General features: G+C 46.7%; 1 protein-coding gene across 15 annotated transcripts in view; it reads right to left on the bottom strand.

Annotated features, from left to right (window-relative positions):
• The window catches only part of AGBL4 (ATP/GTP binding protein like 4), a 1,422,311-nt gene that overhangs the window by 44,068 nt on the left and 1,350,819 nt on the right, over positions 1-27,424 (bottom strand). For 9 of the 15 annotated variants that reach the window (XM_038558098.1, XM_038558092.1, XM_038558086.1 and 6 more), the window contains 2 exons: positions 13,823-13,975; positions 11,006-11,250 (listed from right to left, as the gene is read on the bottom strand). In XM_038558098.1, coding sequence (XP_038414026.1) covers positions 11,006-11,250; positions 13,823-13,975 — 398 coding nt within the window. The remainder of the gene's footprint in view (positions 1-11,005; positions 11,251-13,822; positions 13,976-27,424) is intronic. The other 6 variants (XM_038558102.1, XM_038558091.1, XM_038558090.1 and 3 more) reach the window with 2 other exon arrangements.

Here is a 27,424-nt window from a genome sequence, read left to right as displayed (position 1 = left end):
AAAGTGAGGCTCAGAGCTGAGGTCCCTTGCCCAAGGTCACGCAACTAGTAAATAGCAGAGCCACTATCTGTACCCAGGTCAGCCTGGCTCTGAAGCCCATCTCCTTTTTATCCTATTACCGAACAATGGCATCTGTTACATCTCAGCTATTATTAGCTCCTCGGCCACATGACTGGTTTCTTTAAAGGAAGTGTCCTCTAGTGGGGCACTCAGATTTGGATTTGATATCAAAAGACACAAATCCAAGCTCCTGGGAGGGCGTTGCCCCACCACCTCCAGACTGGGTCACCTGACGGGCCTCCCCCATCTGAATCTCACTTTGCAGACTTCTGGAGTCGGGGACCCGTTGTGGCTTTGAGTAGGTGCTCAGGGTCAAAATGTACCTCCCTTATTATACAATAGAGATAATGATACTCATCTCTCTGGGCTGTTGTGGGGGATCAAACCAGATGATGGCTCTGAATGTACTTTATATATACTGGTAAGTGCTGTTCACTGCCGAAGAGTTTACCAGAGGGCTTCGCATTTTGTTCCAGGAGCTCTGTAAATCCATAAATATATTTTGCTTTGAACTGAAATCCAAGCACTCTCAGTCTCCTTTTGCTTCTCCACTGACTTCCCGCAAAATCTGCATAGAATGAGAGCAGGTCCCGACTCTCCTCCCTCCAAGTCCTGTCTTTCATTTTCCCAGCCGCGATTCCTACCTCCTGCCTCTTGAGACACGTCGACAGGCCAGGCACGGTCACAACCCCAGCGAAAGGCCCTTGTCTCAGACAGGGTTGGCAGCTGCCTCCTCTTATTGGCAGGACATTTATCATCTTGAGGAAAATATTGACGGATAAGAAACCCCAGACAGGCAGTGTGTCTTGCTGGGCAGGCAGTCTGCTGCTTGGGAAATGAGTTTTAAGGTGCTGGTTCCAAGGCATTCTGGAAGAAAAGGAGGGAGGCGGTCCTGTGGAGAATGGCCTGTGCCCTCAGAGGTTTGACAAAATCCTTCGAATGACTGTGTCTAGTACTTAGTAGATGTTCAATAAATGAGTTAGATCCAGGTTCAGTGGGCGCTTTGGATGCCATCTGGAGGATAGAGGCCCTTTGTCCAAACCCTTAATTTCACAGGTGGGTAAATGGGGTCAGGGAAGGCCAGTGATTTGCTCAAGATCACACAGCAGGTCGGTGGCAGAGATCAGATTAACAAAGTCCATGGATCACCGATCTCACAAGGGAACACTGTCTGTTACACAATGATGCTACCAGGACATATCCCAAAACCTCTGGTCAGATGGGGAAGTTTGGGAAGCTGGAACCTTGGGTTCCCTAGGGAATCAGGAAGAAGCGAATCCTCTGACTGTCTTGCAGAGCCAGTTCTCAGGGAGCACATCCTTTTAAAGACGAGGGAAGTGGGAATAAGGCAGGGCTGGCGTGTTACTTGGAGGGGTGGTGTGACATGGGCCCATGCTGCACTAAGCCACTGTCCTCCCCACGCACCATGGTGCTCTCCCTGAAACCACCGACTGGTTCCCACAGTCCTCTCTAACCTCATTGCCTCTCACCCCCTACCTCAGACCCCAAGGGCTAGACTCGTCCAAAGGAGGGAAGAAGCAGCCCTCCCAGCGCTCTGGGCCCTGCACATGCCGCTCTCCCAGCCTGCTAGACTCTTGCGTAGCACCTTCCTCGCTGCACTTACTCCCACCCCCTGCATCCCCAAGGCTGGGTTTGCTGCTCCTTCTAGCCACTCCTTGTAGCCCCCTCTGTCACAGCACTGTACTGGAGGCACTCTCCTGCCTATCTCCCTCACCACACTGGGAACTTCTCTAGGCAGAGGCCATGACCACTTGACATTGCATCCCCAGAAACCAGGCCAGGTTCTGGTGCACAGAGGAAGCTCAGTAAGCGTGACCCTGTTATCTCCCTCATAGAGGTTAAAAACTAAGCTGCCTCTCATTGGCTCTTGTTCTGACCTCTAGGGCCACACAGAACAGATCTACTTTCTATGCTCCATGATGGCTCTTTAGAAATTTGACCAAATCATGGCTTCCAAATATCTTCTTTCCAAGGAAAATATCCCAATTCCTTAACAAGTTCTTCACCGGTCATAGCTTTGTACCCAAAGCTATGGGTGACCGACCATCTCGGTTTGCTTAGGACTGTCCTGGTTTTAGCCTGGAAGCCTCCTGTCTCAGGAAATCCCTAGGACCTAGGGAGATCTGGACAGTTGGCAAACCTAGTTTTGTCTTCCTTTCCCATCTCAGTCCTTCAGAGGCCTTGTATCATTTTTTCAATGTCCTGCATACAGTAGGGGCCAGAAATGAACACAGGGCTCAGGGGTCAACAACACAGCAGGACGAAGAAAGGCCAGCCACCTCCTTGCTCCTGACATCCGCTTCTATTAATGCAGTCAGTCAGCATCAATTTCAGCAGGAGGACAGAGTGGGGTGGATGTGGCGGTTGATACATTTGCCTTGGTGGCCAACATTGAGCTTAATAGTGTCAATTAAGATGCCGATACCATTTTGCTACACAGAAAACCTGATTTCCCCAAATCAGTACTTCCAAAGCTGCTTTTGTTTTATTTTATACTAAAGGCAGAAATTATTTCACACCTTCGTTCTTAATATTGCCCAAGGCCTCCAAGTATTCCAGGCCTTCAGCCGTTCACCAATTATTTATTAAACACCTACAGTGTGGCACATGGTCCCTCTCTTTGTCCTTCGAGTTGGTCAGAGCTAGGCCTAACTCTGCAACGGGTTCGAACTGATCTTGGGTAAAATTCTTCCATGTTGGGGGCTCTCCCCACATTTGTCAAACAAGAGGATGGGGACACAAGGAAGTGCGCACATAAGTGTGCGAATGGCGACAAATATAAACAAACAGGTTCGAGTTACTTAAGAACTAGCCGGGATTTTTCTGACCATCAGCTAACAGCCATAATCCTGAAACAATATCAACTCTCTTTATCATCAACTTGGTTTCCATGGAGCCTCACAGTGCTGCTAGTGAAGGCTGACAGTTATCACCATAAAGAAACTTTACAACTTTGTAATTTGTAGCTCTCTGCTGTCAGTAATATTAACAGCATTTCGAATTACGGCTATAAACTTGACAACAGCAGATAAAACCCTTAGAAACCTCATTTGTGGGGATGAGGGAGGCTGGGGGAAGGTAATGACATTTTGGTTTTCTAGGCCTGGAGAGGAGGCACGCTTTGACGCGGAGGTAGGAGCAACGGGGCCAAGGCAGGACTCGCAAAGGGCAAAGCAGCTCAGCTTGGGCAGCACAGAAGGCGGGGGTCTGCGTGGCATTTGGGTGATCAGAGCTTGCACTCGGGTCAATGCCAGGGGTGAGGGTTACAGAGAGCAAGGCTAGCAGATGGACAGGGCTGGCTGGTGGGTCTCAACCTCTGCGGGGTTCAGGAAAGGGCTTTTGTCCTACAGGAAATGGAGGGAATCTAGGCCAACAGCAGAGCAGGGAGGAAGGTAAGACAAAGCCTACCAGGCAGGATGGAGAGAGCAACCCTGGGCATGTTCTTTGAGTTTTCGGGGCTTCAGTTTCTCTACTGTAAAATGGAGGTGCTTATTTCAAAGGCCAAAAATCAAATGATCTTTCTGCATCTGTCTGTCCATCTAGCTAGCTAGATGGCTAGCTAATAATTTAGAAATCATATAATTTCATCTTTTAATCTAAAGATAGGAAGATTTGAACCCAGAATGGGGAACAGATCTTTCCAAGCCAACGTGGTAAAGTAGAGGCAAGCCAGTCCTCCAGTGCAGGGATCCCGACCCGTCTCGTGAAGCTCATCTCAATGTTATTATTTTTACCATTACTATTGCTACTATTAGTCATTCATTCATTCAGCCATTTAGTAAGCACTCATGTTTAAAGATCAAATTCTAGTCCCCATCCTGCATGAAGGAGAAAAAGAAAGCCACAGGCCTCCATCTAGTTTAGTCTTCTGTTCCCACAGCCCTCTGATTGAAGCATTTTTTGCTTATGAATTTTAACAAAGGCCTGACCCTGGGCATGACAATCAGGAACGGGGAAGGACCTAGATATTTGAACATGCCAACCAACAGGTCAGACATCACAGTTTCTTACTCTTCTGTCTCAAAAGTGAAGTCTCTTTAGCAAGAAAGAAAATCCAGGCAGGACCTCCTCCCTCCTGCTCCCAGCACGTCCTCCGACAGCCCCAATACCACACGTACATATTCTGATCATTCCTCTGAGCAACGCAGATCATATCCCCCGTTGTCCTACAGTGAGCCAGCTAGGAGATGCTGGTAAGGGCTGCTTCCGTTTCATTCATTCATGCATTTATTCATTCATTCCTTGGCATCCACTGAGGTTCTACCCAGTATCAGTCTTTAGCCAAAGAGGTGAAGTGATTTAACTAAGGTTGCACAGCTTTATGAAGGAGACAAGGGGCAAAAGGCCATACTAGAGTGGGCACACCAAGAAAATCACTCCCTTCATTATAACTCTACAGTACCTCGTAGAAAAATCCACTATGACTCTGTCCAAAGCCCTCACTTTTCTCCAGAACTTCAGGCTTATACAGTCATCTGACTACTAAACGCCTCCGCTTGTATATCACACAAGCCCCCTACCCTCCATTCATCCCAGAGCTCAGACTATCCCCACCCTAATCCTTTTCTCCCAATTTAAGTGATTGGCCCCACCATGTACCACGTTCAAATCAGGAAAATTGGGTATCTTCCTTGGCTTATTCCTTTATCCTCACACTCACACCCAAGTAATCACCAAAAATAATCCTACTTGTTAGATATTGATACATGTTGTTAAAATGAAACTGTCTTTGTCTTGGTTTTAGCCAAGATCCCAAGTCTATAGCTACACATTTCTAAGTGAGGTATGAAATCACCAGGCAGGACTTGCAGAGGGAAACAGAAAGCCAGTTTTGCAACCTTTAGCTCTCGTTCAGACAAGAGGGCGGCTGGAGGGGTGCAGCGACCCGAAGAGGTGAACCACCAGACCACCAGGGACTGAGGAAGGACCATACATATACAACTAGCCTGAGCAGACGTATTTGCCGACATCAACGGCTCTCTAGGGCCAGGGATGCTATGTCTGAAGAAGCTTATGAGGGCTTGCTCAAGCCATCTTGAGAACATCCCCATCAGCCAAGACCTTTCCTGCCCCTTTCCCCCTCTCCCTCATCCCGCTCAAGCTTGGAGGGCTGAACATCTGGGGTCAGCCAGATGGAGGAGAGGGCTGCGAGGCAGGCTGAGCAAACACAAGTCACCATGAGCCTGTGTAGAAAAGCCTGAGCTGGAGGATGGGACAGTTTTTACTTTGAACAGCTGTCATGGCTCTGACTGGATCAGATGTGGTCATTGCTGAACTGAGACTCTTTTGTGACCAGACTTAATTAGAAAACTTGTAGTTCCCTGAGAGTTATTAGAAAGTCATGAGGCCCGCCAGAGCTCTTGTGTGTCTGGGTCTAGGTCTATAATCTGTCTGTATCTATCCGGAGGGTCAGTGGGGGACAAGAAATACTTTCTAATCCTAGCCTGTGGACACCGTTTGTTCGAAGTACCTGTTATGCAGTTCCCAGATCTTTCTCTTTCTTGCCTCTATCCGGCTCTGCCCATGTTTCTTTAGTCACGTGCTGCTTCCGGCACAGCCCAACTATCCTCTGATACTTTGGGACACACATCCTCTCTCTGGCATCAGGATTCTCCCCTGTACACCTACCTGCCAAGAAGGCTGCCCCCATCCCTCCTTCTGCCTGTGTGCCTTTCGTCCTCAAGGTCTGAGCCTTAGCTTCTCTTCCTACAGGAAATCTTTCTTCCGTCTGCCTCCTCTCCACCCCTGCAGGGTTAGGGACTCCCAGATACTTCCCTGACCAGCAGAAGTGCCCTCTTCCAGAGCGTTTACTTTCTGATGCTGCTGTCCTGACCTTTCTCCCTCCTTTCAAACTATCTCCTCCTTGAAGGCAGGGCCCATGCCTTATCCATCTATTTCTAGCATCTAATGAGTTGTATTTGATGGGCAAGTGAATAAATGATATTTTCATTTATGATGCATAAATGATGCATATTTGAGAGGACCCAGTGCAAGGTATATAGTCGGCTCTGAATTTGGACCAAGCCAGTTAACTGAATTCTAAATCTCTGCATCTTCTTTGGGCCACACCAACCATTCTCTTCTCCCAAAGCCAGCATTTTCTGATTTCAAGGTGCCCATAGCTATAAGCCTACGTGGAAACCAGTTTACTTGGGACCCAAGGTCTCTGTTCCCAGTGTTTTCCTCATCCATTATATCGAAGAGCTATTTCCTATAGCTTGTAACCAGACCATAAACAAAGGCCAGAGGAGCTCTGGGTTATTTTATGATTTCAGTTTAGCCTTTCTCTTTCTCTGTCTTTTTCTTCTTCTTTTTTAATCGTTTGAACAGAGCATATTTATTACTTGGCAGGCCAGTAAATTGTAAATAGGGTTTGCTGAAGAATGGCCCAAAATTCTTAGGAATTTATCATTCCACAACGACAACAACAAAAACAACAAACCACAGGAAGGAAAGGCGAGGGAAGTAATATTTAATGGCACTGAGTGTGTGCCCAGTGATTTATCTGCATTCTTCATGTAACCCTTGAAACAACTCTGTGAAGCAAATAATCGTCATCCTCACTTTGCAGACGAAGAAACGGTGGTTCAGAGTGGTTAAATACCTGGCTTAGAGACCTCAGCTAGAATGATGCAAAGCAGAACTGACCCGCAGGACTCCTACATCAGACACACAGAGGGAGACCAGGGCAGAGGCCTCTGAGGATGTCCCCCTCTTAGATTCTGCTCAAAGTCACAAGTCTTCCTTCCAGAAAATGAACTAAGTATCTTTACTCACAGTTTTGCACAAACTGTAGACTGTTCGTAGGCTGTTCTTGAAGACCATCCATAAGCCCCTCCATTAAGAACCCTTAACTATAAGAATGAAAGTAGCTACGGGCTTAGGGTGGTAGGCTGTCCAGGACACCTTTGTGTTGCTCTTCCCTATTAGACTGAACACTTAATGCTCACAGGATCACTCCATTCTTTAGACTCCCCAAAACACAGAATTGTGGATTCTTGATTTTATAAATTCACCTAAGCATGGGGTTATAAAGTTTCAGATTTCAGAGAAAGACCTTAGAGTATCAGAGCCAGAAGGGACCACAGGAGAGATCAAGCCCACCCATGATGTCATTCCACGGCTCTGATAGGTAGAAATATCAGACGCCGAGGCTAAGAGAAGGCTTGCTCAGAGCTCTCCAGTAACAGTGGTGGAGTCAGCATTCCAACCCCACATGCTGGCTTCAGAGCCAGATCATCAGGGTCAAGACTCACCCAATAAAAGGAAGGCCATGCAGTCTGCATGGGGGTGAGAAGAGCTGGGGCAGGAGGAGCATCTGTTGAGTAGCTATCAGGTGCCAGGCAGTGCCAGTGGACTGGAGATACAGGGCATCATTTCACTCTCCCAGGATCCCTGAAGAGTGAGTATTATCCCTATTTTTGTTTTGCAAATGGAGAAATAGGCTCAGAGCGGTGAGATAAGCGGCCCAAGGTCACACAGCTCGAGAAGCATCAGTGACTGTCCTCTGCTCTATTTTCCTGATGGAGTGGAGAAGGAATGTCCGAGAACAAGCCGCTGATAGTGTTTAGCTGGTGCTTTTCCAGGGAGAAAAATTAAACTGACAGATGCCTATGTTCTAGCGGGTGGAGAGGCGGACGCTTCTGTGGGCCCGGGTGGTGTCCCTCAGGACTCCCTGTCCCCCAGCTCTTCCCTGGTCTTATGCTCACCCAGCAGGCCCTGGACAGCTGACATGTCCTCCGTGTACCCTGACGTGAGAAGGGCTGCTCCGGGGGCAGGCACCCACCCCACTCCACGAGCCACCTGGTGTTGTGAGGCCAAGGCCCTCCGTCGTGGAGACTCCACCCAGACCCTTTGCCCCGTGAACTCTGCCAACCCCGCCACAGCCTCCTGTCCTAACAGCCCGTTCTTAACGCAAATGCAGGTGCTCATTCACAGGCACATACACCTATTGGATGTTTTAACCGACAGTCACTTAATATTTAAAGCTGACAGGGCAGACGCACATGCATTATTTCATTTTAACTCCTTGCAGCTCAGTGAGGCTTAGTGCTGTGTCCTCCCGTTACTGATGAGGACACTGAGGCCCCGGGCAGGTGACGAAACTGGCCCAAGGTGACACATCTAGCAGGTGGCTGAGCCAGGATTCCAACCCAGGTTTCTTTCAATTGAAAGTCTGCCCTTTGCTCAAGGGCGCATTTTTCATGGCTGTCTCTGCTTCATTCCCTTAGCAGGGATTAGGAGAGCGCAGGTTCACAGCCTCTGGGAAGAGCGTGGGCTCACCTTGGGGAGGCTACGGGACGTGCTGAAGGGCGCTCTCTGGGATGACGCTGCTGCTGTCATCACAGTCCTGGTCTCCTGACTCCGGGCTGAGGACACGTCCTCCCAGGCCCTACCGCCTCTCCCATCAGACCATGTAATTTCTCTTTCCGCTTGGGACGTGAAGCTAGCAGCCAGCAAAGATCAAAATCTGTCTGCTTCAAGTCTCCCTCTGTTAGGAGAGGAGGGTGTATTTTGGACAAGAACCAGGTTAAATCACTCATATGGTAAGCGGGCCTGGCCTCCTCGTGCAACTCCTGGCTCCTCTTCTTGTCTCCAGGTGGTGGCTCAAAGCAGGGTGGCTCTGACGGCTTCTGGTCTGCTCTGCTGTGTGCCGCCTCCCTGGCCACCCTGAGCTCCTTCCCATCGCTAGCTCCTGCTCCCCACTGACACCCCCACCCATCACTTACCAAATCGACATGAAGGGGGTTCCCTGGTCTACGCTCTCCCTGGTAGCACCCAGGTTTAGCCCTGCCTCATCTCCCCGGGGTTGTCAGAACAGCCCCCGGTGAGCGTCCTTGCCCACAGTCTCGCCCCCTCCCTGCCCCATCTACCCTTCCCACTGTAGCCAGAGTGGCTTCCCACCACCGTGCGACACTCTTCTCTTGCTCTCCATTGCCTTCACGTCCGAGTTCAGATTCCTCACAGCCTGCCACTTCAGTGACACCTCCTGCATTTGCCATCCTCAGCCATTCTGGACCACTTCCTTCCTCCTGCACACCTTTCTGCCTCCCCTCTGTCTGCCAAGTTCTCCTTCCAACGGCCCACCCAACCCAATCTGGCTAATTTCAATTCAGTCTTAGAAACTCAGCTTCAATGTCACTTCCACCGGGAAGGCTTCCCTGACCTCCCAAAGTTGTGCCTGAGTCTCCTCCTACCCCCACACGAAGACATTTTTGTCCTTAGTATCTTCTCGGCTACATCCGCCGTGCCTAGAACTTCCCTGGCTTATGGCAGACGCTCACGTGTACTTGTTACAGGAAAGTTGCCCATGGCTCTCTGGAATTCCTCCGCTGCGGAACTTACCGTACATATGATAATTGCCACTTTCCTTTTCTGTCTCTCCAAGCAGACCGGAAGCTCTGCAAGTCTGGGACCATGGCTTTTTGTTCAGTATTTTACCCTGGATGCCTAGTATGATTCCTGGCACACACTGACAGTGTGCTTATTTTGATGAATGAGGACTGGGTGTCGAGGAGGCAACCTGGGCCTGGGCCAAGGGAGGGGCATTCTATAAGAAACACACATTTACTTCCAACACAAAAGCATGTGAGGTGCTCAGAGAGCACCTGTGACATCAGAAATCAACCACAGACTAAGTGCAGTTCTCCTCTGAGGGACCTGTGGCTCGCTGTGGGTATGTGGAATCCCACCCCGCACACATGCTCAAATGCTTCTTCCAGGCAATTCCCCCAAGGTCAGGGGAGAGCAAAGCAGGGAGAGCGTGGAATGACACCTACCCTGCATTACAGGAGTTAGCAGGTCCCCAAGAAGTCAAGGCCACACGTCAAGTGTTGGGGGTCGGGGGCGTGTGGACCATAGAGGAGGCCAGGTTCCTCTGTCTCACAGCAGAGCCTACTCCCTTGGCCTTCCTAGGACAAGTGCTTATTAAAGCAGATTTCAAGATGACTGTCCCAGGTGTGGTGACTGGAAGGAGGGGACTCTTGAGATATTATCATGACCTCTCCAGTGCTCTACTGGATCTGAAACATAGATCAAACACCTGGCCTACTTACTGCTCCCCCTTCCACGGGGGGCCATCACTGCCTCCCATACTCAGCAAGGTAACTGGACCTCCCAGAGCCACCAGGCTGCAACTGACTGGGTGGACTAGTCCTGAGTCATTCCTCGACCAGGAAGGATGATTCCTGTATGGAGATGGTAGGAACTCCGTATAACTGACCAAGGGTTGAAAAAGGCTAAAAGGAGCACTTCGACTTCTGGGGAGAGAAAACTTATATATATACAGAGTTAATATCATCCTTTTTCTTTCTCCTTCATCAACTATAATTTTAAGAAAATTAAGTGTTAGGAAAGGAGAAGTGGGTTAATCCAAAAACAAAAGGATAAAGGAAAACAAAAACTGTCACGATCTGTCACGATACTTAGGCAGTGACCTGACATTAAAACAACACCCAGGAAACTAGAATGACTAAACAATCCCTAGAAATTCAAGCAGCTAGAAAGTAACCTCCAATTTCACTAGAAGAAGCATGGGGGCTTTGGGAGAAATTTTATGAGGAAGTTAAGGGGAAAAGCAATTTGGCAAAGGAAGTGCCAAAGCAAAGAGAAAGATGTGCAGAGGATGGGAAGGAAGGCAGGAAAGACAGCGGGGAGGCACGGGGAGAGAAGGAGAGGAGAGGAGGATGGAGAGAAAAGAAAAGCCAGGAGGAAGGGGACATAAGAAGCAGGGAGAGCAGACTCACCCCCTCATGAGGCCGTGGAGGGGAGACAGAGATGGGAGCAGCATAGGACCACAGCAGGGGCAGGGGGGTGCCCTTTAGAAGGGCGAGGGCAGGACAATCCAAAGATGCCACCAGCAGAACAGCCTCCATCCTCACCCCAGAGTGTCAGCCCTCACCAAGCCGGAGACCAGAGTCCTGACCTGCCCGTTAAATCTTGCCAGACCTGGATACTCTCCGCCGGATGTGGGCTGGCCCAGGCCTGGGGGGACCCGCCAAGGATACAGGCTTCCTCAGTGTAGGGCACGGCCGCCGTGGTGCCCCCGATGATGTAGCTGTAGAAGGAGACCTCGAGGGTATAGCAATAGGAAGTGTGGTCCAGTAGCCCGCCGAGGAAGCGACGCCCGGTTCCTGCTTTCACGGCGTCCCGGTTAAAGGACGTGCTGGACTGGGAAAGACAAAGCCGGGAGCAGAGAGTCAGGGCTGGGCAGCTGCTGGCTATCAGCCTGTGCGAGTCTAACAACACAACTGCGTCTCAGTTTCCTCGTCTGAAAAGTGGGATGGTGATCACACATCACAGGATTATTACGAGGACCGATGAAATAAACAGAATTAAAAGAAAGTATCCAGCAGAGTTCCTTGGATAGTACCTGCCATTTAACAAATACCTGTGGGAATCTGAAAGGGGACAGACGGAGCAAGGAAAAGTAGACAGAGAACAAGAAGCAATTATACTATGATGATAACCAAAATGAGAAAATTTGGGTAGTGCTTTCAACTTGATAACGTTTCCCACATGGCATCTCATTTATGCTTCAAAATAACCCCTTGACGTGGGTGCTGCAGTTTGGGCCCTCTGGGTGAGAAAATGAGGCTCACAGAGATGGAGCAAGCAAGTTTTAGAGCACAGATTAAACCCAGGGCCGAGCGACTCCCGGCACCCCAACATGCCTTCCCGGTGCTCCCCCTCCCCTAGGGGCAGCCCATCTCCTGCCCAACGTCACCAGAGGGTAGGGATCACAGTCGTCAGTCTCCCCCATCGCGGGGGACAGAGGAGGATAGAGCAAGCAGGTCCACGTCTAAGGCCCTCGTTCAAAAAGATGCGAGATTGTTAGGCACCTTGCCTTATGTGGTTTAGCCTGTTTCCTCATCTGTAAAGGGGAGGCGATAAGAACATCTCTATCATGGAATTGTGAGGGTGACTCCTCTGTGGCTAACGGGGCATTCTGTGCTAACCCGTGGAGATCTAAGTAAATAAGAGTTGGGGTTTTTAATAAGAGAATGTATGTTGGGGTGCCTGGGTGGCTCAACTCAGGTCATGATCTTAGGGTCCTGGGATGGGATCCCATGTTGGGATCCCCGCTCAGTGGGGGGTCTGCTTGTCCCTCTGCCTCTACCTCTCCTCCCTCTCATTCTCTTTCTCTCTCTTAAATAAATAAAATCTTTAACAAAGAGAGAGAATATGTATCTTGTTCAGCAGGATATAAGAGGATAAAGAAAATAGTAAAACAAGGCAGAAAATTAGAGACATATTTAAAGGAAGAGAAATTGTGTGTGTGCACACGTGTGTCCCTATGTTGCATATGCACATACGTGTGTGTGTGAATTCTGAGGCAAAGGAAGGGGTCAGAAAATTAGAATGACACATCTGAAAGGACCCTTGAAGTCCATGCAGGACTAAAATCATTTTAGAGTCGGTTACTGAGGGTCAGAGAAGAGGGGACACAGGGACGGGATGAGGACAGGCCTTGAGCTCTTAAGGGGGCTGCAGTAGAGAAACATCGCCAGGCAAGGCCAGAAACAAAGCTCCTTGACCGTGCCCCTCTTGTTTGCCCTGGGAACTCACCTCTGTGAGGGTGTCTGAGGCCTGTCGCCCAGGGAGTGTGGACCAGGAGGCCACAGGGTGCTCTGAAATGGCAGTGGTTTCAAAAAGTGACCGTCCTGTAGGTCCCTACTGAAGCAGGCAAACGGCTCTTTCTGTCCCAGACGTGCAAATGGGGAGCTGCCTGCTTTGATTCTACTGCCCGATGCTGAGTGGCTTTGCTGTAGATACTGAACGTCTCTGGGCTGCAGGTGTCTCTTGGGTACAGAGAGGAGACTGGGCCATTTCCTTCCCTGGTGAGGCCTTTGAAATGTCTAGGACTCAAAATGCATCTAACCTCATGGAGAAACACATCATCCCCACTAATGTCCAGCCCGGGAGGAATGGGCAGGGAAGTTTTCAGCTCATCAACTTCAAAAATTGCTATGACCTTTGTGGGCCTCTCCCCCTCTGGCCACATGGAAATAACAGGCCTCAGAGAGTTAGTATCAAAACAAAGGAAAATGTGCAAAAACTCTCTCCTCTGTCCCGATACCACCTGCCAATTCTCCTGATCTTTTCTCCTTGCCCTTTCCCCAGGATTGCTTTTTGCTGCAAATTATGCTCATGGCCAGGCCACAGCCTCTCCTCAGCGTGTGAGGCGGGCAGTCGCAGCCGGTGTCTGGCCCCTGCTGAGGTGTGTGCGTCGGCAGGCTCCGGCTACCACGACTGCCTCCCCGGAGGCTGTGCACAGGCAGGGCAGAACACGATCGCCCACAAATTCCTGGCAAAGAAATCGGGGCCCAGAAATGGTCAGGGAGGGAGAGCACGGGGGGCACAAGACCCCTGTCCGCAGGTACGGGAGGCTCCTACTAAAAGGGCCGGAGCCGGTGAAAGTAGACCGTGGGCAGGGCCCGGCACGGGTGGATGCTCAGCGAGTCCCTTCTCTTGCTAATGCTGGCGTCGGCTCAACGGAACAAATCCCAGGTCCTCAGAAAGACCCAGGGCTGCCTTTCCAGAGTCTCCCTCCCGGTGGGTGAGGAGCCGCTCGAGGGCCTGGGCACAGCTTGTTGGCCTGGATCTTTCTCACGCACACGGGGCCCGGCCTGGAGCTGGGTTCTCTGAGGGTCGAACCCAACTGAACTGAGTGAGGAGGGAGAGAGGTGAAGTAAAAGGGGGGGGGAGCCAGGGGGTTGCCGAGGGAGAACTCTTGACCTACGTAGGAGAAGTCCTCGGCATTCTGGCAGAGGAGCTTGGGGAAAATGGCCTGCCTCTGGAACCGCTCCTCATCCTCAAAGATGTTGCCGTACATGAAGCCATTCATCATGGTGGAGTGGGCGTGGATGTCGATATAAAACTCCAGGCTTGTTTTCTGTTGAGAGAAAGGATGACAAATGAGAAGTCTGGGGTCACTGAGCTAGAGGACCAGACGCTAAACGAGGTACACACACACACACACACACACACACACACACACACTTCCAAGCTGCACCCCTGTGTCAGCAGATTTAGCACCATTTGCGATGTAATTGGAGAGGCTGAGACTTGTGAAGATCAATTTCTCCTCACTTTTAACACTGCCCCCGCCCCCGGGGGGGCTGAGAACACTCCCTTTAGTGTCCCACTTTGGGGTTCTGAAGAGGTGAGGGTTTTGTTGGGTTCAGTCCCGATGTTGCTTACCCAGAACAGTTCATACATCCGTGACTAAAGGCACCAGCCGACTTCGTTTTCCTGACTAATGAGGTAGCGCAATTGTATTAATATTGGCCCTGCTTATGGTTTGGGCCCCACTGGGCCATTTCTAGCTGAGGAGGTCTGGGGTAGATCATAGCCCTACAACGAGTCTCAGCCTTTTATATTTGACAAATGGGTATTTTAATTTCAACCTCCAAGAGTTATAGTGGGAACCAAACACTATAATAATAATTACTATCATTTACTGCATATTTTAATGCATGCCAAGCACAATTCTGGGAGTTTTAATTCTTTTATTTAACCTCATTTCATATTGCCACACCCGCTCCCCAATAATATCTAAATCGTGCATGGATAAAATAGTACACATTATACCTTATACTCCATAAAAATGATTTTGAGCAGGCTTTCTCTGCTCTTTCCTTACACATATTTAAGGCATTCCCTAGCCTGGTGTGGTATTCTTCGTGAACATTCCCATCTACGAGCTCCCTGACAGTAGGGAGATGTCTGGGAAGGGCCCAGTGGCTGGACATGAAGGGTGCTCAGGAGCTGCACACAGAACCACTGAACAAATGACCCCAGAGAGACTGCCCAGACAACACCATAGATTAGCAAGAATTGGGGAAATATTTTGGCCTATAGATCTTCAATGTCCCTGGAATCTGACCTTCTCTTCCTATATATCAGCCCAACGTATACCCAATAATCCTTTTCGAGAGTTACAGAGGCTCAAATGCGAAAGAGACTTGTCCAACCTGGCATAACTGAGTCTGAAACCCAGGTCTCCTGACCCCCGGCACAGTTAACTTCTCACTCTCAACGGGCCAGCTCTAGAACACTCAGGGGCAAGACCTGGCCACCTCTCCTTCCCCTTTCTAGCATGCATTCCTGGGAAAGAAAGAAAGCCTGTGCTTAGAAGGATTCTTCCTCCTTCGGACACTTTTAAACAAAGTTAAAACCAAATGAAAACTGTGTTGCTTCTAGAATGTGAGCCTGATGACTGTCATTTCATTTGCCTCCAAGTTGGAGTGAAAAATTACGTCTTGCCGAGCTCCCAACTCTCTGGGTAGCGTAAGCTGTCTTTGGAGAGACACAAGATGCACTGCTCTGTGTGATATTAAACTCATCATTTTCAGCTTTGGAGGTGGAATACACAATGATTCAACAGGAGCCCTATAAAAGTCATCTTCGCAATTTTATTTTCTTCAATTGTCTGTCTTTTCCTCTGAGCTTTTGATGAGCTGCGGAGGAGAGGAGGAGGCGGAGAGATGACTTCAGAAATGTGTAAGGAAGAGCTGCAGTTTCTGTCTCTGGATGCCGGAGCTGGAGGGGCATGGAAGCCAGTGCTCTGACCTCGCCAGGGTCAGCCCCGTGCGGGGAGGCCGCTTGCTTAGGGTCAGCCAGTGCGTTAGCGAAGGAATAAGAATTAGAACCCGGTTCTTCTGATAACATTCTGGAGTGGCTTCGGCTGCCCTATCCTGACACCTGGCACCTAATGTGATTTCACTTTAAATAAGCAGCAAATTATATTGACTGACTTACATGGTTTCAAAAGTCAAAAAAGATAGGAAAGTGTTTATAGGAAGAGACCTCCCTATCACCCCTGTGCCTCTCTAGGCACCAGTTTCACTCCTCAGAAGCAATTCCTGGCATCATGTTCTCCTGCATCCTTCCAGAGACACTTTATGCAGAAACAAATATCTGCCCCACGCCCAACCTTGCCATCCCCAGGACACACAAATGGGGGCACACTGAACACACTATTTGGATCTGCTTTTTATCTCTTAGCAGGTCTTGGAGGTAATTTTTTCTCAGTACATAAACAGTCACTTCATTCTTTTTAACAACCATATATACACTGTTCAGCCAGTCTCCTCCTGACAGATATTTCAGAGATTTCCAACCTTTTCCCGTTACCAACGATGTCTTAGTGATTGACTCTGAATATATGCTATTTCACACGTATATAATTACATGCAGGATAAATTTCTGGAAGTAGAATTTCTGGGTCCCCTGTGCATTTGCAGTCCTGATCAATACTGACAGACTGACCTCTTCAGAAGGACCAATTTACATTTCTAGCAAAATATTGCAATGTCTCTTTTTGCAATTACCTTGACAACATGGGTGGAATGAAACTCCTTGATATTTGCCAGTTTGGTGGGTGGGTGAAAAAGGATATCTAAGATTAGTTTTTTTTTTGTTTTGTTTTGTTTTTTGTTTTTAAGTAGAGCCAAATTGGAGCCCAATGCAGGGCTTGAACTCATGACCCTGAGATCAAGACCTGAGCTGAGATTAAGAGTCAGACGCTTAACTGACTGAGCCACTCAGACACCCCTAAGATTAGTTTTTATCTGAATTTTTCTTAGTACAATTCTCTTTATTACTTGGTTAGGTTTAGGCTTTTCATATGAATTTGATTTCTATGAATTATCTGTTAATTTCATCTACCCATTTTGAAAGCTAGATTGTTGGCCTTCATGTGTAGTACAAAAACATTTTGCTCAGTTTATCATTGCTTTCTGACTTTACTTCTACTAGCACTTTTTTCCATGCAGAAATTTTTAAATGATAATTTTTTACACAGATTTATCAGTCTTTCCTTTTGTGGTTTTGGGGTTGAATTCTTTCATTGTTTCTTCTATTACTTTTATTGTTTCACTATTTAATATTTAAATATTCCATTTCAATTTTAATTTATGTGGATGTAGGCTGTGAGGTAGGGATTGCACTTTACTGTCCCACAGTACTTACGAGATTGTGCATCTTTTCTCCACTGACTTGAAAAGTCAACTTTACCATACTATTTTTGGACTTTTATCCTGTTCTAATCATTTATCTATTCATGTGTCAGTACCACACAGTTTTAATTAAGTTTATAATGTAACTTGTTTCATTTTATATTTTTAAGTGTAGTTAACATCTGTCACCATGCAACTCTATTACAATCTCATTGACTATATTCCCTATGCCATACCTTTCCTCCTCATGACCTGTTCATTCCATAACTGGAAGCCACTCCCCTTCACTCATTTTGTTCATCCCAAACAACCAGTTTGTTCTCTATATTTATGGGTCTGTTTCTGTTTTTTTGTTTGCTTCTTTTGTTTTGATTTTTAGATTCCACATGTAAAGGGAAATCATATGGTATTTGTCTCTATCTGACTTATTCCACTTAACATAATGCCCTCTAGGTCCATTCACATTATCACAAATACCAAGATTTCATTCCTTTTTATGGCTGGGTAATATTCCATATATATATTTATATAAAATAAAATGTATATATATGTGTATATACACACACACACACATATTTATATCATTCTTTATCCATTCATTTATTGACGGACACTTGGGCTGTTTCCATATGTTGGCTATCATAAATAACACTGCAATAAACATAGGGGTGCATGTATCTTTTCAAATTAATGTTTTATAATGCATTTTAATATTTGAATGGCTATTATCACCTCATTATGCCTCCTTCTCTAAATTTTCCTGTATTTTCTTGCATATTTTTCTATATTATCTTTATAATTAGCTTGTTTAATTTTCTTTCTCCCCTAAACTCTGTCGAAATTCTCAATAATATAACCATACCAGACTTTTGTATTACTAGAGGAAGAATTGACTCTTAAGACTTAGAGCCTTCCCTCTCTCTCTCTCTCTCTCTCTGTGACTATCATAAATAAATAAAAAAAATTAAAAAAAAAAAAAGGAGACTTAGAGCCTTCCAATCCAAGGATATGTTTTGACTTTCCATTTAGTCAAATTTTCTCCTGGATACAGGAGGAAATTTTTTAAGTTTTTGGTTTTGTTTTCATATAGACCATGAATATTTCTTTTTTCTTTTTTTTTTTAAGATTTTATTTATTTATTCACAATAGTCATAGAGAGAGAGAGAGGCAGAGATACAGGCAGAGGGAGAAGCAGGCTTCATGCCAGGAGCCTGACGTGGGACTCGATCCTGGGACTCCAGGATCGCACCCTGGGCCAAAGGCAGGCACCAAACCACTAAGCCACCCAGGGATCCCGACCACAAATATTTCTTTTTGATGCCAAGGTAGTTTACATTTTTACTTGTTGCTGTACATGTGATGCTTTCTTCCATTAACTCTTCTAACTAATGGTTCCTAAATACAAAGGCTCTTGTTCTCTTTCTTATTTATTTTTGTAGTGATCTCTACACCCAGTATGGGGTTCAAACTCACAACCCTGAGATCAAGAGTTGCATGTCCCTTCACTTGAACTGGCCAGGCACCTCAAAGGCTCCTGTTCTTTTTTTTTTTTTTTTTTTAAATATTTTATTTATTATTTATTTATTTAAGTCACAGACAGAGAGAGAGAGAGGCAGAGACAGGCAGAGAGAGAAGCAGGCTCCATGCACCAGGAGCCCGATGTGGGATTCGATCCCGGGTCTCCAGGATCGCGCCCTGGGCCAAAGGCAGGCGCCAAACCGCTGCGCCACCCAGGGATCCCAAGGCTCCTGTTCTTGACATACTAAATTTGTACCCAATACTTCACTAATTCTATTATTCTTTATAATAACTCATCATTTTATTTTCTTGGATTTTCATTTGCTTATTCAACAAATAATCTGAGTGTGAGACAGTGCCTAGGCATTGGGTGTGCACCAGGGAGTGTGCTGGGTGCTAGGGATACAGCAGTGAACACAACAGAAAGTTCCTGAGCTTGGAGAGTTTATATTCTATGAGGAGAGAAAGGGAATAAACAAATCAATTACTAAATATCCAAGATATCAGGAGGCATTAGTGCCATGGAGACAGATAAAATAAAGAAATGGAATAGAAAGTAATAGAGGGGGATCCCTGGGTGGCGCAGCGGTTTGGCGCCTGCCTTTGGCCCAGGGCGCGATCCTGGAGACCCGAGATCGAATCCCACGTCGGGCTCCCGGTGCATGGAGCCTGCTTCTCCCTCTGCCTGTGTCTCTGCCTCTCTCTCTCTCTCTCTCTGTATGACTATCATAAATAAAATTAAAAAAAAAAAAAAAAGTAATAGAGGGTTCTTGAAAACCAGCAGCATGAATGGAGCAGGAGAGTTAGTCTTGAGACTATCAGTTGGAAGAGTCTTCCAGGTAGAAGGAGAAGTAAATGTTAACAGCAACATACACTTGGCATGTTTTAGGAACAGCAAGGAGGTCAGGATGCCTGGAAAGAAGGAGGGAAGAAAGGGGTTTGTAAAATTATTATCTGTACATAGTACTTCTATCTCCTCCCTGTCCCCTTCCTAGTTTTTATGCTAATTTATTTTTCTTGTCTACATTGGGTAGTACTTCCAAAAGAATGTTAAAGATTAGTTTCTTTCTTTCTTTCTTTCTTTCTTTCTTTCTTTCTTTCTTTCTTTCTTTCTTTCTTTCTTCTTTCTTTCTTTCTTTCTTTCTTTCTTCTTTCTTTCTTTCTTTCTTTCTTTCTTTCTTTCTTTCTTTCTTTCTTTCTTTCTTTCCTTCCTTCCTTCCTTCCTTCCTTCCTTCCTTCCTTCCTTCCTTCCTTCCTTCTTTCTTTTTAATTTTTTTATTCATGAGAGGCACAGAATGAGAGAGAGAGAGAGAGGAACAGACACAGGCTGAGGGAGAAGCAGGCTCCATGCAGGGAGCCCGACATGGGACTCGATTCCAGGTCTCCAGGATCACAACCTGGGCTGAAGGCAGTGCTAAACCTCTGAGCCACCCGGGCTGCCCAAGGATTATTTTCTAAGACTGTTTCCCACTCTGAGGTTCTAGGTGCTGGAGCTGAGTAAAAAAAAGTCTAGGATATTTATCTGAATAGGGTCTAAGTTCTTTATCTTTATCACATCATTTTTTCATCAGGCCGTGCACTTTGCTGGAAATACTGAAGACCACAAATACTAATTCTAAGATCATCCTTATTATGTTTTGTACCTAATCTGGCTTTGTGAACTTGTGTGGGCCCAGTTAGAAGGCAGGAGCAGGGGTTCTAACTCTGGTTCTAATGTTAACACAATGTGTGAACCTGGAAGAGTGGCAACTCATTACTGTACCTCTTTTCCTTAATTTAAAAGTGGTTGCTGGATGAGATAAAGGAGCTATGATTTCTTCTCATCCTCAGTTAAAATAAATCCCTCATTCTTCCTCAAGCAGCTCCTTGCTTGGGTCTTGGTATCAGTACTTGTTGCTCTACACCTAATCTGGCTGATAAGTATGTCTGTACGTGTTTAAGTGCTTTTGGGACAGGGACAATATCTGATCCAAGTCCCATCCCCTTTACTTGTTCAACTACAATAACTTCTTACCCAGTTTCTTTGCTGCTCCAGAGTAATCTTTTTAAATGCAAACAAATCACGTCATGTCCCTAGTTAAAACTGTTTTATATTTCTCTACTGCTCACAGGATAGAGTCAAAACCCCCTCACATATTTTGAAAGGCCCTGGGCAATCCAGTCCCTGCCCTATCTAGTTCTCAGCTCTTGTCTGACTGCTATGCTCATGACTTCAGTCTCCACATTGACACACAATAAATATCTCCTCTGTTTGAAGTACATTTTATGAGACTAACTTTGATGCAAGCTTCAAATGTAAGGCAGAAGTTGAGTGGATGCTCACCAGTCTCAGTGCTTTTTCCTGGACCGTGGAAGACATCACCCAGTCTCCTCTGCTATCTGGCTAGGATCACGTGGGATGTCAGCAGTGGTGACACGTGCCACTTCCAGACCTGACTGTAACACTCATACACAATCACCCACATTCTCTCTTGCTTTTGTGCATGAAAGCCACGTATAAAAACAACAGTATCATAAGGAGAAAGAAGCCAATATCCCTGAAACCCTGGGAGGAAAATGACCAGGAAAGCCTCTTGACCTGTTTCAGACTGCGATGAATCCTTTACTGTACTAAGTCACCGAAATTTGGGGATTGTTATAGCAGCTAATATTATTCATCTGACTAGTATACAATCTCAATTCAAATAGCCTATCTTATTCCTCAGGATGAGGTAACAGCCTTTGTGCTCTCACAAGTCAAGGTACGGGTCTCTATCTCATGGCACTCACCACATGGCATATAAATGCTTTGTTTATCCCTACATCCCGTTAAAATGTGAGTTCTTTCAGGGCAGGGACCATACATTGTTGTTTTTTTAAATCCATAGGGCCAGAGCAAGACTGGTGTGTGGTAGGTTATCATTCAAGGTTTGGCAGAGGAATGAACAGAAAATAAAATGATGGAAGAATGAGTGAATTATAAGAACAAATACAGGCATTTAAAGTTTTCCCCAGCAGTCAAATGAGGTACCTCTCTGTGGCCATGTCAGAGTAAGGACTGTGTGGCTGACGCAGGGCCCTTAATTACAATTTAGGACTGAGCTTAGAGGGGAAAGAAAGCATCTCTGTTCTTTCCTTCCAAACTTAAGAACCTTAATTAAAACCAAGTGATGAAGGGCTGTCCCCTTGCCAGCAGCCAACAGCTCATCCTGCTATCAGGGGCCTAAAGAGTAAATTAAAATCAGTGCCAATAAAATTAAAACTACCTTAGGGCATATTTGCGACATAATTTAGTGTGGAGTTTGCTTCTTCCTAGACACCAGGGAGGAAATGGTTGTTTTTTTTTCCCCCCTACATTGAGCCGCTTCCCTGCTTCACCTCAGATCTGCACTCAGTGCTGGGATGTGGTGCTGACTCGATCCCATTTGGAGTGATCTTCTGGGGTGATCATATATTCAATCCAGTGAAAGAAGGGAAATCCAACCCAGGAAGGTCAGGAGGGCTTAGCTCAGACAGCAGCAGAGGAAAGCAGTAGAGCCAGGACCCATGTCCCTGCAGTTACAGGACCATGCCCTGCATCCTACTGTGGTCTCAGGGCTTCCAGTCTAGCCAGGCAATCCCCCTGGCCTTAGGATTGTGAGACCTAGGTGGTTTCCTCCATCTCCCAGCTGATAGGTCTGGGGGCCCATCCTAGTGGGCACTGAGGCTGGGGGGCTGGGCTGGAGGAACAAGGAGCATTAGAGAACTTCCAGACAGCTTCCCTCTGAGATGTACCCTGGGAAGCTATGACCCCATGGGCCTCAGGCGAAAACACCCCAAATCTAATATTTTTATTATCAACTAAAATGTGTCCCTGTTTTTTTCTTTCAAGTTAAAGTAGAAAAGAAATCAGTACAATAAATATAAAGCTAAAGGAAAAATAAAAAGTTGAAGTAGATGTTTATGGAAGTCAGGGCACATGTCCTAAGGCAGGAAGAATAATTTTTCAAAAAAAAACAAAAAAAAAAACCAAGAACTCTTTCTTTAAAATCAACTGAGCAAATGAAACAAAACAATGTCGTCAAAGTCTTTTGTTGTGCATGATCTAGACATCTGAAGGGGCACAATTAAGGCTTCTCCACTCACGTATACCCTGGAGATGGCTGAACAGAACTTCTGGTCACAGAGAAAGGATGTGATGAATCAATGGGGACAAAGAGAGGAACAACCACATAGGAAACCCAGATAGCTAGCCTCGGTTGAGGGGAGGAGCTATGGACACGTTTTCTTCTGCCTTCCTCCATTTTATGCTCCAGCCTTATCTGCAACTTCTAGACCCCCTGCAGCTCCCCCAGCACACATGCTCTCCTGCTCTGTGCTTCTTGCCTGCCATTCCTGTGGGTGGGAATGCCTATCTCCCCGTCCTTCCCCTGCTGGTAACAGCTTGCTCATCTTTCACTGCTAGGCCCAATGGGCCCCCTTGTCCAAGATGCCTTCCTTGACTCTCTTAGGAGCAACAGCTCTCTTTTCTGGACTACCCTAGACTTTTAAAATATCCTCTTTTAAAGTAGTTGTCATCCAGTTTATTCATTCATTCATTTGACAAATATTTGGCAGTGACACGCAGGTCTCTGGAGCCCCCTCGGGGAATGTAGGCATCATTAGCACAGAGGCATCTCAGGAGCCCTCTAAAGCGGAGAGTTTGGGTAGAGGAGGACATGAAGGAGACTGGAGTGGCAGGGAGGAGGAGGAGGAAACATGGACAGTGTGGTTTCATGAAAACTAGAGCAAAAAAGAAAAAGAAAGAAAGGTTTTAAGAAGGAAGGAGTAGTGTGTGAAGCCAGTAAGGTCTAGGACCATGTCTGGTTCACCTCGTATCCCTGGGGTATATCCTAGAGCCCAGCACACAGTAGGGGACATTTGCTGAGTGACTACATGAATCATAAATGAATGAAGCAGGTATCTGGCTTCAGGAAGGGGCAGAGGAGGGATCCCTGGGTGGCGCAGCAATTTGGCGCCTGCCTTTGGCCCAGGGCGCGATCCTGGAGACCCGGGATCGAATCCCACGTTGGGCTCCTGGTGCATGGAGCCTGCTTCTCCCTCTGCCTGTGTCTCTGCCTCTCTCTCTCACTGTGTGCCTATCATAAATTTAAAAAAAAAATTAAAAAAAAAAAAAAGGGGCAGAGGAAAGGGTGTGGTGCTAGGAGTTTCAGGGCTTAGACTCTAACTCAAGGTGCCATGGAAGCAAGATAGTAATAACTGCACAGTGCTTACCCCCAGGCACCCTTTAGTCCTCCCACAATCCTCTCAGTTAGAAACATCATTTACAGATGAGGAAACCGACCTAGAGAGAGGTTCAAGTGACTTGCAAAGGAGCCTCCACACTACATAGTGGTAACGGGGCAGGACTCAAGCTGCCGGGCTCTACAGTTCGTGCTCTTAACCATGACTTCATCAAAAGCGACGGACCTTTACTGAGTGCTTCCTATGTGTGGTCTTGTAATAATTCTAGTGACCATCTACGAGTTAAGCACTGTTATAATCAAAGGAGGAAAATTAAGCAAAAAGCTTGCGAGCGGCAAGGTTGAGATGCAAACCCAAGTCTTTCTGACCTAGGGCTAAACTCTTCATCTCTAAGCTATTCTGAACCACCCAGCCTTGGGATCTGTGATCTCTTTGCCTCAGCAGAGTAAACTTTGGGACACAGGAAATTTGTAACAGTCACGTGTAGGTGTAGGGAAAAAGCAACGAGACGAGAGTAAAAACATTTTCCTGCTTCCAATTTGTCTGCAGTCCACTCGATGTAGAAGTGAAAAGTAAGATCTTTTTGTAAATAAAGGCATTTCTGTATCTCCTCCTTCTAATGACCCAGGAGGAGCTGGGTCTGGCCTGGTGGGAGGGAGCCTTCCCTGCTTCTATCATCCTTCACCTCTGGCCTATGGAAGGGAGAGAGACCAAAGGCTCAGCATGGGAGGGCTGCGCTCACAACAGACTTTCCCAGGGCAAAAGGAGAACCCCTGATCTGTCTCCTGCTCCCCATATCAGGGACCGGTGTTGACCATGACAATGATGATGATGACGGAAGGGTACTCATGGAGTAAGGTGGTTCTGGATTCACTAGGCTTGGCTTCAGGTGTCAGCTTAGCCATGGGTGAACTTTCTACGGATGTTACCCTCCGTCTCTGAGCCTCTCATCCCTAAAAAGTAGGGATAATAATCTCAACCTCACAGGATTGTCATGAAGTATCTGGCTTTGTGCTTAGCAAAATGTCTGGCAGTTTATATACTTCTAATTCATTTTTTTTTCCAATCACACAGTGATGCTACATGGAGGTGCTGTGCTTGGCACCATGGGTTTGGACCTCCTCGTGCTCAAAAGCTTGCAAGGAAGATGGACATTTTAAAATTAACTGCGTGTGCAACAGACTTGAGGAGAAGTATAGGGTCCATAGGAGCACAGAGCTCAGGGGGCTTGGAGACCCCGCTTACACAAATGCACATTTCATCCCTGTTCAATAGACGTCTACCGACAATAACCATTGTCTTTCACATTTGCAGAGTTTATAAGCCATTCTCATACCAGTTAGCTCATGTGGTTCTCTGAACAATCCACTGAAGTAAACGGGAGCTTAGTTTCTCAGAAAAATCTCAGAGACTGGCTTCTCAAGATCTCATAGTGGGAAAGGACCTCAGCTGGATTCTAACTTAACATCTCACTACCTCCAAAGCCTCCGCTTGCTCCTCCCCTCTTGGGGGTCACCCCAGGTGCTCAATCCTGCACCAAAAGTGGATACAGATACAAGTGGAAAAGCCAAACCTCCCTGCAGAAAGCCCCAGTCTGAGCAGAAAGACAAACTAAGAAGAGGACGGAGATATAATATGTAAGCTTGTGAGAGCCAAGGGACATTTTAATTTCATAATTAAAAGTTAATGTTGCTTCATTATAAATCAAAGACTGATGAAACTAGGGCACCCCCAGGAACATGTTAGGAACTCAATAAATATGTGTGGCCTGAATGCTTGGAGACATCTCCTGGAGGAGGTTGTTAGCTGATCCAGAGAGAGAGAAAAATATATGTCTAACCACTGAGCTGGGGGTTTGGTAAGTCCTCAGTAAATCTTAGTTCTTTTCTTCCCAGGAAACTCATCTTGGCTCTCCTACTAACCTGCTCTGTGACCCTGGAGAAGTTTCTCTCCTTCTCTTCAATTTCCCCATTTAGAGAATGGATTTGGTGACTTTTCGTGGCCCGTGACGCCCCAAGAGTCATATCTTTCAATCATCTCATCTTTCCGCTTTGCACTGTTGCTTTTTTTTTTTTTTTCTCCTTCCTTTGGCCTCTGAGGACTGATTCTGCCGGAGTTTCCCACCTTATTGCCTCCAAGACCTGTACCTGGTCCTTTTCCCTGGTATGGCCCTATGGTGAGAGCCTACGCTAAGACGGCAGTCAACCATTTCCCCATTGGGCAAGGTTGGCATCACTGTTTTTCAAAGAAGTGTTCAGGGGTGCCAACATTCATGCTGCAATGCTGTATGGTATGCTGGAGAAAAATAAGGTGGTTGCTAAGCCGCTTTATTCAGTGTAGGTGACTGGGGATGGGGACAGGGGAGGAGAGAGGTGCAGACAGAGATCCCGTAGCTGTTCCTCTGTCCCTTTTCCTCCTTCCTTCTCCCTATCTCTCATCTTGCTCCTCTCTCTTCATTCCTTCTCTTCTCTGTTCCCCTCTTCCCACCTCTCTCTTTCTATAGCGTGGTGGGGGAAGACAGCCAAGGGAACAAGCAAGTGCACATCAGCCATCCAGGTGCTCTGAGAGATGTATGTGGAGACTGGGGGAAGATACAGCTGAAGGAACCAGCAATTTATTGGGTAGTCAGGAAAGGCTTCAGAGAGGAGGTGGCTACTGAGAAAGGTATTGAAAGACAAGAAGGTGTTCACCAAGTGGATGATAAGGAAAGGAGCCCCCAGTGGAAAGAAAGACATTTTAGACAAAGGGAGCTATGTGAGAAAAACCCACAGGCCCCCAAACCACCTGGCCCATGAAGGGACCAAAAAGGTGTTTGGCATGATTGAAGAGTATTACCGGGGAGCGGGGCAGTGTGTGACAAAGGGAGCTGAGGAGGCTTCCATGGACCCATCATGGAAGGCTTGTCAACCACTAAGGACTTTTCATATAAAGTAGAAAATATAGAGAAGTATTTTATGAAAGTATAACATGATTATGTTCGTATTGTATTTTTGAAAGATTTTTTTTGGAGGCTCTGATGAGGAAAAATTAGAGGTTATTAGACTCAAAGGCATGTGGAACAGTTAGGACATTTTTGTTATAGTTGAAGTGGGAACTGATTGAAAAATGATAAGGTTCTCAGTTAGAGCAGGGGTAGGGAGGGAGAGAGGAAGGAAGGGCACACATTTGAAACCTATTATAAAATAAGACTGATGGTGCTGCATACGGGGCCTAAATTCAGACGGATTCTCAGGTTTCTGGCTTGCATGGCTGGCTGGAAGGGGGGGGGGGGCATTCCCTGAGATTGGTCCTGCCATCATCTTCTCAGTGTGAGTTGGATGCCTGCCTCCTAGGTACTGGTCCCTAGTTAGAGGATGATGCTCTCAGAGGGCCCATGGTCTTGGGTTATGACAGTTTGATATGAACAGGTTGATTTTTCCATAGGCATGGCTATTTAAGTGAAAGCAACATATTTCTCCATGTAATCTATGCATTTCCTATAAAAACGGAGCTCCTTGTTAAGCTAAAGATAAGCATTGTGCATTTTTATAGGATATAAAATAAGAGCCAGTGTTTTTTTTTAAAAAATGAAACCCCTAGGGATCCCTGGGTGGCGCAGCGGTTTGGCGCCTGCCTTTGGCCCAGGGCGTGATCCTGGAGACCCGGGATCAAATCCCACATCA

The sequence above is a fragment of the Canis lupus genome, chromosome 15 (genome assembly GCF_011100685.1).
Source record: "Canis lupus familiaris isolate Mischka breed German Shepherd chromosome 15, alternate assembly UU_Cfam_GSD_1.0, whole genome shotgun sequence".
Classification (NCBI taxonomy): Eukaryota; Metazoa; Chordata; class Mammalia; order Carnivora; family Canidae; genus Canis; species Canis lupus.
The sequence above is the reverse complement of the archived record's forward strand: the minus strand, read 5'-3'. Positions and strand labels throughout refer to the sequence as shown.